The sequence below is a fragment of the Halichoeres trimaculatus genome, unplaced genomic scaffold (genome assembly GCF_033239565.1).
Source record: "Halichoeres trimaculatus isolate MK-OKI-2021-1 unplaced genomic scaffold, fHalTri1.1 fHalTri1_scaffold_10, whole genome shotgun sequence".
NCBI lineage: Eukaryota > Metazoa > Chordata > Actinopteri > Labriformes > Labridae > Halichoeres > Halichoeres trimaculatus.
In genome coordinates this window covers 31,537,941-31,554,448 of record NW_027437187.1, presented here as the reverse complement: position 1 = coordinate 31,554,448, position 16,508 = coordinate 31,537,941, and the positions used below count along the sequence as shown (strand labels likewise).

At 40.0% G+C, this 16,508-nt stretch overlaps 1 protein-coding gene across 1 annotated transcript; it reads right to left on the bottom strand.

The window, feature by feature from the left end:
- Nucleotides 1-3,097: 3,097 nt before the first annotated feature.
- Nucleotides 3,098-5,355, bottom strand: LOC141796545 (E3 ubiquitin-protein ligase TRIM21-like). The gene has a single exon (XM_074677731.1). It carries the CDS (start codon nt 5,353-5,355, stop codon nt 3,733-3,735), a length of 1,623 nt encoding a protein of 540 aa, XP_074533832.1. The 3' UTR covers nt 3,098-3,732.
- Nucleotides 5,356-16,508: the final 11,153 nt, after the last annotated feature.

Here is a 16,508-nt window from a genome sequence, read left to right as displayed (position 1 = left end):
ACACATTTCCCATTAATTCAGGATGTTTCAATCAATGATGTTTCAATGTTTGCAAGGCGCCGCCCTGTTGGCTATGGCTGCCTTTTGCAGCAGCTGTCTTTTCTTTGTCCGTTTCTTGTAATTTTTTTCGTCTCTTTTTCGTAATCTTTGCATTTGGAGTGGATCATTACTTTGTACTTTGTATTTGTTGGACGTGGACACCAAACTTTTTGTGGCTTCAATGAAATTTTTACTATTTATGCTCCTGTGTTTGTCTTGAGATCCTACATGTAACCATGGCTGCATTGTTTACATGTGAACTCAGCTGTTAGCAGCCTGTAACATGCCAAAGCTAACTGGTGTAGGGCCTGATGATTCCCACAAGGTGAGGGGTAGGAGGTGAGGACGGCGTGCAGGTTCTCAGGTGTGGGCTAAGAAGTGACGACATCGACCTGTCCTTCGATCCATCGTTATTGGGAACATAAGATCTATCTCCAATAAGATGGACGAGCTAGCTGTACTAACCCAGCAACAGAGGGAATACCAGAGGGAAGAGTAGCATCATGCAATTCATAGACATGGATAACGGAGCTAACATCAGACACCAACACCACATTGGAAGAGTTTCACCTGCTGTGAGCAGAAAAGATCTAGGAGACAGTGTTGGAGCATGACTGAAGAAGCTTAGTCCTGGACCCTGTGGAGGTGGAGGCTGGCTGAACTGGACAATGATGGACAAGCTGTCATCATCTATTTACTTATGGACCTTTTTGCACTTTATATACACTTTCTTACTTTTGTTTTTTTGGTTGCTGCTGTGACTTCAATTTCGTTGTACTTGTTACAATGACAATAAAGTTCAATTCTATTCTATTCCTTTGTCATGGGATCAAAATGGTTTATCATGGGTCTTTGTTGAATGGTCTCGGCCCCAACAACATTTAGTCATGAGTTCATCTCAGAAGTCTTTGTATGCAAAAAGGTTGAACAAGGTATCACAACATGTCAAGCATCTTTCCACACAATTCTATCAGACTTTTTTTTCTTAATTTGTCTGGATTGGTTAATTGCTCCCTGGTCAATCTCGACTTTAACAAATGGAAATGTGTGAAGCATCAGATCAAGCAATGATCGACCAGTTTTCTGAAACATGTAAGTCTGTATTTTCCTTTGCACAGACAGTGGCGACAAATTTCCTGTAAAGGACAATAAAGATGTATCACACTTGTGGACCATGCCCTCAATCACGAGCTTACAATGGCCCAAAGAACTTCCCAACTGTAGTTTTATTGAAGACTGTAGCCCTTTCCAGGGATGTTGCCGCTGGAGTTCAGACAGAGAGATGACGATGTGCTAAGAAGTTGCCAAACCAATCTCTACCTACAGTAGACAATTCATTACTATAAGATTAGTCAACCTAAAGATTTATGTGATCACTGTCTCACTTTACCCCACTGCCACAATTTTTGAAAAAAACAACCTCTCATCAATTCAGACTAATCTTCAGCCAGAATCATCACATGTTTTTTTTATGTTGATAGTTCATCGATGTATATGATATACGTTTTTCTACCTGAATCAATTTGCTTTAGCACAACAGTTGATTAACTTGACAGCAAGAAGATTTACTTTTTCATGCAAAAAAAATATTTATTTAAAAAACATGCTTAACACTGCACCATGATGTCCTCTCCTTCATGGCCAAGGCCAATTGGAAGGGGCTTGAGACCATAATGGTCAGATGACCACAAATATGATCTGTTGCCCGGATACAGGGGGTGTCTCACATTCCCCACTGTCTCACATTGCCCCGTTCTCCCCTTTATCACAACAGCATGGCTCTGTAGTAGAAGAGTCCTGGTGCTGAGATTAGCCAAAGCTCTTTTAAAGTCGGCGAGTTAGTTTGGGAGAAAACCAGTTTATGATTCTTAATATTGGACTGAACAACTGCCATAAACAGCAAAGTTGTATGGTAAATGCTGGAGTGCTGTAGTTAATTTTTCAATCACTGGGAACAGTCCAGAAACAATCATCACAAACTAGTCAAAGTACAGACGGAGCAGCTGTTTTTTTTCTGTGTTCAGGAGTTCAACAAAGTGTTTGTAGTGTTTCCATCAAGAAAGAGACATTTGTATGACAAAACTTAAAGACATATTCCCTATATTTGGCTTTGTGTACTCACCAGTGTTTAGCAGAATGATGATCTGAGTTGAAGTAGAGAGGAGCAGAGCTACGTCTCTTGACTGTTACACAGAGCTTTCACTTTTACTGGAAGCAACAAAGCTGCAGAGCTACTCTTCCTCCTTGTTAAGTTCTTTCTGGGAGGTTTTATTGCCTCTTAAAGAAAAGCTCTGAAAAAATATATAAAGAGAAGAGTCTTGATTCTTTGGATTCTTCTCATTAGCTGGCAGGCAAAGTATGCAGTCACAGAAACAACTGAGAGGATTCAACAAAGGAGATCACAGGCAGGTTGTTTAAGCATACTGCGATCTATCAACGGGTGTGTTTTACAATCCCTTTACAATCCTACAAACCAAAGCTCACCTCGTTGTTTAAAGTCTGTTAAATGAACTCTCAGTTCCTTTTACACTGCTCCTTTTTTTCCTCTTATGGCTGATTTTTTTTTATCACATTGTCACAGAGAACTTCAGCTGTTCTTTAGCTTCTAGAACAGAAACAAACTTTCTGAAAGGCACAAATATGAAACCACTTCAATTTCTTTAGAGAGATAAACAGAGAGGACACGTTTTTTTTTCTTATTAATCTTATTATTTTTCAGATAATCATTTTCTTGAGGCTGCATGATACACTTCTCTTCACACATTTATTTTAAATGAATAGTTGAGGTGAGTTTATTTAAATATTAAGAAGTCACGGCAAAAAAAGGCAACACAAAGTTGTTTAAGGAAAACATAGAGAAAAAAGGTATTTAAACATCATTTCAGAATTTTACAAGTTTGAACATGACACACATACATTCTCATGTATATATATATATATATATATATATATATATATATATATATATATATATATATATATATATATATATATATTTCATTAAGCAGACGCTTTTGTCCAAAGCAACATACAACTCAAGAAAAATATAGATAGAAGGGAAAACCTTAGTTAGAGCGACAAAGTGCAATGAGTTATTTGGCTAAAGGTGCTGCCATTAAGTGCAATTCTTTTTGTTGTCTTTTTTATCCTATGTAGAATAATGTGTCTATAACTAACCACAATTAATCGCTGCAACAAAATAGTTCAACCTTGACAACCTACATTAAGAGCTGGGTCTAAGACCTTCTGACTTATTCTATCTCTGAGGACATAGAGGAGAAATGTCAGATTAAGTGCCCAAGTGTTCCCTGAACAGATGAGTCTTGAGACATTTCTTAAAGTAAAAGGAAACTCCGTGGATCGTATAGCAGTATGGAAATTCATTCCACCATTTGGGAACAACAGAGGAGAAGAGTCTGGCTAGGGATTCAGAGCCGAGCTGGGCTGGGAGCACCAGGCATCTTTCACAAGCAGAGCGTAGTGGGCGAGAAGGTGAGTAGACCTGGATGCGGGACCCCAGGTAGGCAGTTCTTGTCAGAAGTAGGCCAGAAGAAGAGCTCTAAATTTGATTCAAGCTACCGCTGGAAGCCAGTGACGAGAGACACCTCCACTTTGTACACACACAGAGAATACACATTCAAAAAAATCACAATCTCAAAATTATAAATTCTTCTCTAAGTTTGAGTTGTGGATCTACATTATGATAAGAGGAGCATTGTTAAGACCCCCATGGTTTAGATCAGGACTAAAGTAAGGGTAGAGTTTCTCAGCAAAGGAACAGCCAGTGTAGGAGTAGATCAGTGTTGCAGCATCAATGTCATAAAAGGAGACCAGACCCTCCTCATAATCCACAAACACCCCCACTCTGTCAGGACGAGACTTCAGAGAGAGACCTATTGGAGGCCCTGCAAGGGCTTTGTACTCTCTGTCTTTCCTTGAGCCAATCGCCCAGGAACCCTTCTGGGGAGTCAGCGTGACTATTCCTTTCCTTTTGATCGACCCTCTGGCCACTCCTAAATCCCAGCCAGTTTTCCCTTTAACCTGAACTTTGAAATAAAATCTGCCTGAAGAGAAACTCTGCTTTGCCAAGACACAGGGACAAGTATCAAATCTGGCAGGAGTGTCTGAGAAATTCTTCTTCACATCACCATGTCTGACAGTTTTGCCATCATCAGACAGAATAAGTTCAGGATGTGCTGTACCAGGATCAAATGTCACATCCACCTCACACTGCTGGACCATCTTTAGCTCAGCCCTCTGCATCTGTATACTGAGAGTTTCCTTTAGCTGGTTCAAAGCTTTCATCACATTACCCTCATAAGAAGGTTTCTGAACTCTGACTCCAGTCCAGTCCTTGGTGGGTGGAGCAGCGTTCACAGATGTGAAGTTCTGGAGGAGGTGGAGGTGGTCTTCAGAGCATGAGAGCTGCTTCACCTCAGAGCTCCTCTTCTCCAGCTCAGAGATTTCCTGTTGCATCTCTTTGATGAAGCCTTCAGCCCGTTTTTCTGTCTCTCTCTGCTTCTCTTTGATCAAGTTGATGAACGTAGTCTGGCTACTTTTAACAGCTTCAATTAGACCTGCGAAGACCTGAACACCTTCTACTATTTCTCTGTCTGCATCCCTCTTACCAAGCCTCTCTGACTGTTTGATCTCTTCAATCTTCAGTCGTCTCTTCTGGATCATCTGCTGAATGTCAGCCTCTGTCTTCCCCAGCTCGGCCTTCTTTCCTACATATTCTTCTTTCAGAGGAACAACATCATGTGTCTTGTGGTCTAAAACAGTGCACAGCACACAGACACACATCTGGTCGTTCTTACAGAACAGCTCCAGCAGTTTGTCGTGCTTCTCACACATCCTGCCCTCCAGGTTCTCCACAGGGTCGATCAGCTGATGTCTCTTCAGTCCTGAAGCTGTCAGGTGAGACTCCAGGTGAGTGTCACAGTAAGAAACCAGACACACCAGGCAGGACTTCAGGGCCTTCAGTTTGGTTCCAGTGCAGACGTCACAGGGAACTTCTCCTGGTTTGGCGACTTGTTGCGAGCTGCTGCTGGCGGCTTCCTGTTGAGCTGACTGTCTAAACTGAGCGGCCATCTCAGAGATGAAAGTGTTGACCCTCAGCTGAGGTCTGCTGCTGAAAATTTCTATACAGTTAGGACAGTTAAACGGCAAATTAACATCCCAGTGGTCAGTGATGCATTTTTTGCAGAAGTTGTGTCCACATGGTGTGCTGACAGGATCAGTGAACACATCCAGACAGATGGAGCAGAGGAACTGATCCTCAATCAGCAGACAACTGGCAGCAGACATTCTGTTCATCTGCAGACACAGTAAAAAAAAAAAAACAAATTAAAAAGTTGATCAGAGAATTCTTTATTTATAATAAAAGATTTCAAGAATCTATGCTCTTGAGCTATTTTGATTGATTCCAATGAAATTTATGAAATACTGATGATACAGCCAATATGGAATACACAGAAACCATTCTCACCACTTAAGCTCTAACAAAAGTTTAAAAATGCCACTTTTAATGACTATTACAATCCCCAAACAATTAATTCCCTTCATGAAAAGCATCTCTAGAACTCACTTAAGCAACCTTTGCTGTTATGGCCTGCTGTTGACGTGATACACCAGCCTCTGGTAGAGCTCCTCAGGAATCTAAGCCGGTTCCTCGTGTGCAGTAGCTTCTATTCTTTGTTGGTTTTGGTGGTTAACTCTCTTATTATTGTACTGGTACTTTCAATAAAAAAAATACAAGGGTTTAAAGCACCAGGGTGCTAGCTTATTACTCTTCATCAAACTCTTGCCATGCAGAACAAACGGTATGAAGGGCCAACCTGATCACATGAGTCAGTTAAATCAATCTGTAGAGCCAAGTCTGGCACGGCTCACCTCTGCCTGTTGACACTGTGGCTCAAACATCAGTTACTGTTAGCTTATCAAGTCAGTAACAACCTAAGGGAGATTTAGAAGATTTCATCATCTACAGAAGATAAAGTCTTTTTAATTCAGGAAGCAGACACAAAGTTCAAAGTTTTTTGTTCAAAAATCAGGCTTCAGAAACGATCCAAAATGAGCAAACAAAGGCTGAGGTTGTAGCAAACTGGTGCAGCAGCTTTAGCATACACACAGGGATTTACAACCTGTGAAACTTTCACATAACTACAGTAACAAACAACTGCTCATCTTTTGCCTCTCCAAAGTAACTTTTAATGTACTTTTCAGGGTTTTTTTTCTGGAAAAAAAGGAAAAATAACTTTCACTTTGAGAAACCTCGGGAGGAAATGATCTTAAAAAATGAAGGCTGTTTGTGTTCAACCCAGGAAAAAGGTGCACACCGTTTCGTCTTAACTGGTCCAAATAAGTGATCTTCTCTTGCTGAAACACTTGTCTGTACATTTAAGCTGTGTGGTACCCTGTACTCACCTGTTTTGGCAGATATCCTGCTGTTCTGTTGAAGGGAAAATGTAGTTTTGCTGAAGAAACGAAAATACGCGTCTGTGCTGCAGCTTTGAGTAAATTAAATAACTTTCACTTTCGTTTCACACGTACGGGTTTTGGTTGTTGCACTTATTATATCTCACCACCAGAGGACGCTGTCTATTAAATTGTGACATGGAAATTTACAGAACAAGGATCAGAGCTCAGCTACATTTACTTCTCAGGAGGAATACTGCCTGAACAGGAGGTCAGAGGACTTTAGTGTTTTTCATGTCAAATGTTAAATATTTAGCCCCTCAATAATTTTACTGTAGGCGTTTACACAACGGTTTTATGACAAAAAGCGTTTTTTTTTTTTTTTGGTAGTAGCTAGCTTGCTAGTTGTTGTTAGACTATGCTAGCAAGAAATTCCTGTCGGGTCCGGTTGTCTCATTATATTTATTTATTTATTTATTTATTTATTTATTTGGGGGGGGGGGGGGGGGGGGGGTTGGTTTATGTCTTATTAATTGTATATTGATTTGATTTGATTTGATTTGATTTATTTATTTCGGTCAATTTGGCAGGAGAAAAATAAAAATAAATACAGAAGGAAGAAAAATACAAAAGCAAAGCAAACAGAAAATAATCGAATCATCGAAACAGGGACTGACCGAAAAGGTGTAGGCTGAAGCAGAGCTTATATCGCCTACCCTTATCAAGTAAAAGTTATATATATATATATATATATATATATATATATATATATATATATATATATATATATATATATATATATCCTTCTGACTTTTTGGGTTTTAAGCAGGAGGTGTCAGAAAAGTTACCACTAATAAACAGGACACAGGTGGGGCACAATACATGGGACGGTATTGTTTTATTGAAATGATGAATAAAAATAGAATAAAAACGATGTATTTTTAGTATATTGTTAAAAAATGTGTCACATCATCTGATGGTTTTATTTTCTTCCCTCATGTTTCTTGTCTTGTGTTTTCAGGGGGGGGCTTCATTATTCTGTATTATAAACAGATGGGTGTATATGATAGCCCCCAAGCCCAGCGACAAAAAAAAAAAAAAAAAGTGCTGTGATACTGCCACGATATTGAAAATACCTTAATACACACTTTACAAACCAATCAAACAACAGATGTTCAAGTTAGCCATACTAGCTGTTGTTAGTGCTCTCAGTCTAATTCATGTCTATGAATGTAAAGCAGCTGCCGTTATATATGTAAAAGATGAATTAATGAAGAATCACACTTCTTATTTTACTTTTTTTTATCTTACGATTAAAATACGTACTATAAAAAGTATTTTATCACACGCAATGACTGAATCTACTGAAGAGAATCACACAGCTGCTTAAGAGATAATCAGAGGAGCAGCGTTTGTTCCACTTAGGTTGCTGCCTGGACAGAAGAACGGGTAGAGTTTCTCAGTGAAGGTGCGGCCGGTGTAGGAGTAGATCAGAGCTCTCGTGTCGACGTCAAAAAAAGTGACCAGACCTTCATCATAATTCACAAACACACCAACCCTCTCAGGACGAGACTGCAGAGAGAGAGACACACAAGGACTATCAAGAGCTCCATATCCGTATTCTTTCGTCAGCCGTATTGTCCAGTTAAACGGAGGCATCAGTGCGATTCCTCCCTTTCTTTTCATTGACTCTGCAGCCACTCCTAAAGTCCAGTGTTCCTTATCTTTCACCTGGACCTCAAAGTAAAATATTCCTGAAGAGATGCTTTGCTTTGCTAAGACACAAGTACCGTCACAAAATCTCTCTGGATTGTCAGGGAGATCCTTCCTCTCAATGCTATGATAAACTTGTTTCCCATCATCAGACAGGACAAGATTTGGATGTGCTGTTTCAGGATCAAGTGTCACATCCAGATCTGACATCAACCCTCTGGCTCTGGAGAGAATGTCATCCGTCATTATCTGTTTGTCTGCAGTGCAGGCGTCATGTGGAACTTTCTCTGTTTCAGGAGCTTGTCTTGACCCAGCAAACTTCTCAGAGATGGAAGTCCAGATCGGCAGACAGCAGCAGAACAAGTCGCTAAAAATCTGCAGACAGCTGGAGCAGAAAGACTCATCTACACCCAAGTGACAGCCAGTGCAGAGGAACTCATCTATATTCAGCTCACAGCAGGAAGTAGACATTTTCTAAACCTAAGGATGAAAGATTAAAGAAGAAAAAAAGAGAACAGAAAACTTTATCGCTTTGGTTTGTTTCCATCTTGAATCATTTACTGGTCAATATCATTACTCACCGGTGTTCAGAGGAGCTGTTCTGTGTTATTGAAGAAACACTGCTGGATGTCAGAAAGTGATCTGAGCTGCAGCTTAAATACTCCTCTGAAACACTTTCTCTTTCATTTATAAATGAAAGAGAAAGGCCTTTGAAAACATGTTGCAGTTAATCTATGCAGCAAACAACCGAAAGCTTGTGAGGACACCCCGTGACTGTCCAATAACAGACAGAAAGAAGACACAAGGGTCTGTTGAGGTCGGTGTGATTTCAGACTGCAATGACAAGCTAAAACTGAAAGTGATGTCTTGGTAGAATATGTTTTGTTTTGTTTTGTTTTGTTTTGTTTTGTTTTGTTTTGTTTTGTTTTGTTTTGTTTTGTTTTTTTTTAAATCAGACTTTATGTTTTCAGAATTAGACCTTGTCCCAAAATTCTCATTTAGTTTCTCCTCAGAATTCTGAGATTGAAGTAGAAATCCTGACTTTTCCCCACAGGATAAGTTCATTGGAGTCAAAATTCAAAGATACAAAACAGAATTACTCAAGTTGTGACTCTGTTCAAGTTCTGTTTTGATGGGTTTTTTTGTTTGTTTTTCACCATGGTGTTCTGAGGCTGTAACTAAAGAATTGGCCTTTTTAATGCCGCGGCCACACCAAACGCGAACACGCGAATTTACTCGCGCGAATGGCCTGTCACGCGCCGCGTGAACGCCCGAGTCTCGCCGCTGGACTTTTTTGACAACCTGAGGCGCGAACACGCGAATGCGCGGTACTGCGCATGCGGAGTAGAGAGCTCATTCATTTAAAGACCGAAAGTCCAAAAGAGCAGCTGAAAAACAATGAGCTGTGGTTTCCAAAGCATGACAGGAGAGTGTGTGAAAGCTTTGGAGATCACAATCAATGCCTGCTGCCTCTCCCTGGTAATCCACCAGCCCTGCTTGGCTGTTCCCTGCGATCTCATCCCCGATCCCCCGAACCTCCGACACCCCGTACCCCCGACCACCCGAACCCCCGACCCATGTTCCCGGAGGTCTCCCTGGGGATAATGAAGGGGTGGAGGAAAGAGAGGAGCACAGAGAACTTTCATCTTTTCCCTGGCTCTGCCCCTGCCCCGCACTTTCCTCCTCTCTATCAGGCTTAAAACTCCGCTGAGAAAAACACAGTCGGACTCAGTGATAGCCCGTACAGGCAGATCCAGCTGGGAACGAATGTTTTCAGAACTTACATTCAAAACCTGTCCCCTCAGAGACTTTCAACCAAGCCTGATCATTTTTTCCCGGTCTCTGTAGAGTACACACGTCGTATCGTATAACTCTGGATGATGACACACCGCACAGATTGTTTTCTCCTCCATCCTCCGGCGGAGTTGGAGCCGGAGCAGGCGGCAGTTGCCCCCCAACGTTGTCAAAACAATGACGTCGTGGGAATATTTTGAACTCGAGCGAATTCGCGTCTACCGCCCAAACGCGTGAACGCTCCAAACTCGCCGCGCCAAACGCGCGAATCGCGCCGCGAGAGGCGAATCGGCGGCTAAACGCGTCTTTGCATAGACTTTGTATGTAATCGCGCCGCAAATTCGCGTTTGGTGTGGCCACACCATTAGAGAGATGAAAATGAAAGTCAGCATCCTAAAGAAAAAAGACAGAATTCTAATTTTTCTGAGAATTTTGACTTTTTCTCAGGATTCTAAAAAAAATGACTAATGGATGCACTGATGCCGATCCTGGTATCTGGTATTAGTGCCCCTAAAAGCTGGATCAGTTTTGGTGGGAAGGGGCAAATCCATGGTGCTGATCCAGGCAACCACCTCTATGCTTATGGCTTCTTGATTTGAAATGTTACCTCTGATGCACTTTCTCTGTTTTTGCTGCATTACCAGTTTACAGGGTTTAAAAATTTACCATTAATAGAATTTTTGTACACTCTGAAGCTATTTTTTTTGCCAGTAATCATTTAGGTATTTCATAATTTCTATAAATATTAACTTCAGTGTTTCCATATACTCATGTTTTGCCTCTTACCTAAAACATTACCAGCCTTATCGCACAGTAGGGGATGAAGGTCATTACCTCTGCCAAAGAGATTATGCTTTTGGGAGTGATTGTCAGTCTGTTTGTTTGTCTGAACCAACCTAACTCAAAAACTAGCGAAGAGATCTTGATAGAATTTTCCGGAAATGTTCAAAATTGGATAAGGAAGAAGTGATAACATTTTTGAGGTGATCCGGATCACCGTCTGGATCCAGGATTTTTTAAAAGGATTCTTTATCATTGTGAGATAGGGCTGTTTTAACCACATGTGTATATAACTCCACTATAAATGGTTGGATTGCTTTGCAAAACAATACAAGACAAGGTCACCATAATTTCTGACAGATGTAAAAGTAGGATCCAGATCCTGGCAATATTCTGGATACTAAGATCTGGAATATGAAATATTTACTGGGTCATTATAATTTTCAACACTGTCAGGTAACAAATTATTGTACAAACCTGCAACTAACACCATATTGTAGCAGACAGTCTGCTGAAAGGGAGTATAACATTAAAGTAGGACTAAAGTGTTGTGCTTAAATCACAACATGCTTGGCAGAGGTCTGCGCTCTCTAAGTGGTTTTCTAGTTTAACACTGGTATCAGTCGATGTCGGTATCGGTCGATACCCACAGCCCAGGTATTGGTATCAGGACCAGAGAAGTCGGATCAGTGCATCTCTAACATTGATTAAAAAGGGGAAGCACACCCATAGAGTATATTTCACACTTATATTCTGGGCTGAAAAAACAACACCTCGGACACAGAGTTGGTCTTTTATGCAATCATCTGCTATTGGTCAAAAATGTAAACATGAGTGTGCCAACAGACACACATCTCTACAGAAAATTTGTTTGTATGAGTGTGACTTTCTCAGATGCAGATCTAGGAAGGAGAAAGAAAAGCGAAAGGGTGACCAGGATGACCCAGGGTGTTCCCTTCTCTCAATATTATTACTCACCGGTGTTCAGAGGAGCTGTTCTGTGTTATTGAAGAAACACTGCTGGATGTCAGAAAGTGATCTGAGCTGCAGTTTAAATACTCCTCTGAAACACTTTCTCTTTCATTCATGAATGAAAGAGAAAGTGTTGAAGTGCATTCCTTTTCTTAATTTAGCTCTGATGAGGATTGGAAACTATGGATGACCTTTAAAACACATGTTGCATTTAATCTATGCAGAAAACAGCCAAAAGCATGTGGGGACACCCCGCGACTGTCCAATAACAGACAGAAAGATGACACAAGGGTCTGTTGAGGTCAGTGTGATTTGAGACTACAATGACAAGCTAAAAACTGAAAGTTATGTCTTGGTAGAATATGTTTTTGTTTGTTTTTTAAATCAGACTTTATTTTTTCAGAATTAGACCTTGTCCCAAAATTCTCATTTAGTTCCCCCTCAGAATTCTGAGATTGAAGTAAAAATCCTGTCTTTTTCCCACAGGATCAGTTCATTAGAGTCAAAATTCAAGGATACAAAACAGAATTCCTGAAGTTGTGACTCTGTTCAAGTTCTGTTTTGATGGGTTTTTTTGTTTGTTTTTCACCATGGTGTTCTGAGGCTGTAACTAAAGAATTGGCCTTTTTTAGAGAGATGAAAATGAAAGTCAGCATCCTAAAGAAAAAAGACAGAATTCTAATTTTTCTGAGAATTTTGACTTTTTCTCAGGATTCTAAAAAAAATGACTAATGGATGCACTGATGCCGATCCTGGTATCTGGTATTAGTGCCCCTAAAAGCTGGATCAGTTTTGGTGGGAAGGGGCAAATCCATGGTGCTGATCCAGGCAACCACCTCTATGCTTATGGCTTCTTGATTTGAAATGTTACCTCTGATGCACTTTCTCTGTTTTTGCTGCATTACCAGTTTACAGGGTTTAAAAATTTACCATTAATAGAATTTTTGTACACTCTGAAGCTATTTTTTTTGCCAGTAATCATTTAGGTATTTCATAATTTCTATAAATATTAACTTCAGTGTTTCCATATACTCATGTTTTGCCTCTTACCTAAAACATTACCAGCCTTATCGCACAGTAGGGGATGAAGGTCATTACCTCTGCCAAAGAGATTATGCTTTTGGGAGTGATTGTCAGTCTGTTTGTTTGTCTGAACCAACCTAACTCAAAAACTAGCGAAGAGATCTTGATAGAATTTTCCGGAAATGTTCAAAATTGGATAAGGAAGAAGTGATAACATTTTTGAGGTGATCCGGATCACCGTCTGGATCCAGGATTTTTTAAAAGGATTCTTTATCATTGTGAGATAGGGCTGTTTTAACCACATGTGTATATAACTCCACTATAAATGGTTGGATTGCTTTGCAAAACAATACAAGACAAGGTCACCATAATTTCTGACAGATGTAAAAGTAGGATCCAGATCCTGGCAATATTCTGGATACTAAGATCTGGAATATGAAATATTTACTGGGTCATTATAATTTTCAACACTGTCAGGTAACAAATTATTGTACAAACCTGCAACTAACACCATATTGTAGCAGACAGTCTGCTGAAAGGGAGTATAACATTAAAGTAGGACTAAAGTGTTGTGCTTAAATCACAACATGCTTGGCAGAGGTCTGCGCTCTCTAAGTGGTTTTCTAGTTTAACACTGGTATCAGTCGATGTCGGTATCGGTCGATACCCACAGCCCAGGTATTGGTATCAGGACCAGAGAAGTCGGATCAGTGCATCTCTAACATTGATTAAAAAGGGGAAGCACACCCATAGAGTATATTTCACACTTATATTCTGGGCTGAAAAAACAACACCTCAGACACAGAGTTGGTCTTTTATGCAATCATCTGCTATTGGTCAAAAATGTAAACATGAGTGTGCCAACAGACACACATCTCTACAGAAAATTTGTTTGTATGAGTGTGACTTTCTCAGATGCAGATCTAGGAAGGAGAAAGAAAAGCGAAAGGGTGACCAGGATGACCCAGGGTGTTCCCTTCTCTCAATATTATTACTCACCGGTGTTCAGAGGAGCTGTTCTGTGTTATTGAAGAAACACTGCTGGATGTCAGAAAGTGATCTGAGCTGCAGTTTAAATACTCCTCTGAAACACTTTCTCTTTCATTCATGAATGAAAGAGAAAGTGTTGAAGTGCATTCCTTTTCTTAATTTAGCTCTGATGAGGATTGGAAACTATGGATGACCTTTAAAACACATGTTGCATTTAATCTATGCAGAAAACAGCCAAAAGCATGTGGGGATGCCCCGCGACTGTCCAATAACAGACAGAAAGATGACACAAGGGTCTGTTGAGGTCAGTGTGATTTGAGACTACAATGACAAGCTAAAAACTGAAAGTTATGTCTTGGTAGAATATGTTTTTGTTTGTTTTTTAAATCAGACTTTATTTTTTCAGAAATAGACCTTGTCCCAAAATTCTCATTTAGTTCCCCCTCAGAATTCTGAGATTGAAGTAAAAATCCTGACTTTTCCCCACAGAATCCCTACATACGAGTCAAAATTCAAAGATATAAAACAGAATTCCTCAAGTTGTGACTTTGTTCAAGTTCTGTTTTGATTTTGTATTTTTTTCATCATAGTGTTCTGAGGCTGTAACTAATAAAATGACAATTTTTTTAAGAGATTGAAAATGAAAGTCAGCATCTAAAGAAAAAAGGCAGATTTCCGATTTTTCTGAGAATTTTGACTTTTTGACTCAAAATTCTCAGGACTCTTAAAAAAATGACCTAGTGATGCACTGATACCGATCCTGGTATCTGGTATCAGTGCCCCTCAAAGCTGGCTCAGTTGTGGGAAGGGGCGAATCCATGGTGCTGATCCAGGCAACCACCTCTATGCTTATGGCTTCTTGATTTGAAATGTTACCTCTGATGCACTGTCTCTGTTTTTCACTACATTACCAGTCAACAGGGTATAAAAATTTACAATTTCATAGAATTTCTGTACATTCTGAAGCTTTTTTTTTTTTGCTGATAAACATCATTTTTTTGGGCTGCAAAGACATAATTAAGGAATATATCTGGAATATATTAATTATCCCAATACACCATTGTACTAGAGGCAGAGCTAGAGGTTAGATACCTTCAGTGCCACTGTAGATGATTGACTGATTGTAGTGGTCAGCAGATCAATCCAAAATATTGATATATTGATACCTGCGCTGGTATCAGTATCAATCAAAACTTGCATGATGAGATCAAGGGTCAACATCCGGTTAGTATAAATGAAGCCTATGCGGAAGTGCTAAAGTGCTGTTCATCAAGAATCCGCTTGAGGCTGGCTGCAGAAAGACCAGAAGTCACGTACACACCCAGCTATAAAAAACTTACTTTAGGGCATTAAAAAGCATATTTACAGCCTGGTTCAAAAAACGGCTTGGGTCCGAATTTTTTTCTAACTCTGCAGTTTAGAAATTTTTAGGATCATTTGATTGTCCAATCAGAGACACACCTCAGGTCATGTGACTGCCAGGCACCCTGTAGCTGTTCGAAAGGAAACTCACAGCGAGCGTCATATCAAATGTTCCTGTGTCTGCTGATTGGCTTCATTTCACGGTATCTGGAACAGACGAGTGACATCATAGAGGCTACGTCCATGTTGTATACAGTCTATGGATGAGATTGATACTTAAATTTCACTTTCTCTTCTCTGTGTGCTCCTCTCACCCACTTTGCTCATGCTTACTCTGTGCATTCCTTATTCTTCTTTATCCAACCTCTGATAAAGCCTTGCCCACCCTTTGGCCACCCTATTCTCTGCAACTTTTGAACAACTGTAGGTAAAATGAGGTGTTCATTTAAAAAACAAAAAACAAAAAAAAAAAGAAGCTTTTTTTTTGGTTAATCTCAACTTCAACTTTAAATTTGAATTAAAAAAAAAACATTTTACGTGAACTATAAGAGTGAAATTCATATTGGCACTTTAAAGTAGACAAAAAAAACTGCAACAGCCTTATAAACTGTTGCCTAGTATAATTTTTAAAAATTATTTTTAATCTGCTATTAATTTTTCATCAATTTTTAAATTTTGCTATCAATTGGCTAGGCGCCGCCCTGTTGGCTATGGCTGCCTTTTGCAGCAGCTCTCTTTTCTCTGTCCATTTCTTGTAATTTTTTCGTCTCTTTTTCTTAATCTTTGTATTTGGAGTGGATCATTACTTTGTATGGCTCATCTGTTGGTCATGGACACCAAACTTTTTGTGGCTTCAGTGATGTTTTTACTATTTTTGCTCCTGTGTTTGTCTTTGGCTCCTACATGTAACCATGGCTGCATTATTTACATGTGAACTCAGTTGCTAGCAGCCTATAGCATGTCAATGCTAACTGGTGTCAGGCCTGTTTTCCCACAAGGTGAGGAGAAGGAGGTGAGGACAACGTGCTGGTTCTCAAGTGTGAGCGAAGAAGTGACGACATTGACCTGTCCTTCCATCCATCGTTATTGGGAACGTAAGATCTATCTCCAATAAGATGAACAAGCTAGCCATGCTAACCCAGCAACAGAGGGAATACCAGAGGACAGAGTAGCATCATGCTATTCACAGACATGGCTAACAGAGCTAACACCAGACACCAACACCACATTGGAAGAGCTTCACCTGCTGTGAGCAGACAGGATCCAGGAGACAGAGATGGAGCATGACTGAAGAAGCTCAGTCCTGGACCCTGTGGAGGTGGAGGCTGGCTGAACTGGAGAATGATGGACAAACTGTCATCATCTATTTTCTTATGGACCTTTTTGTACTTTCTATACACTTTTTAACATTTTTTTTC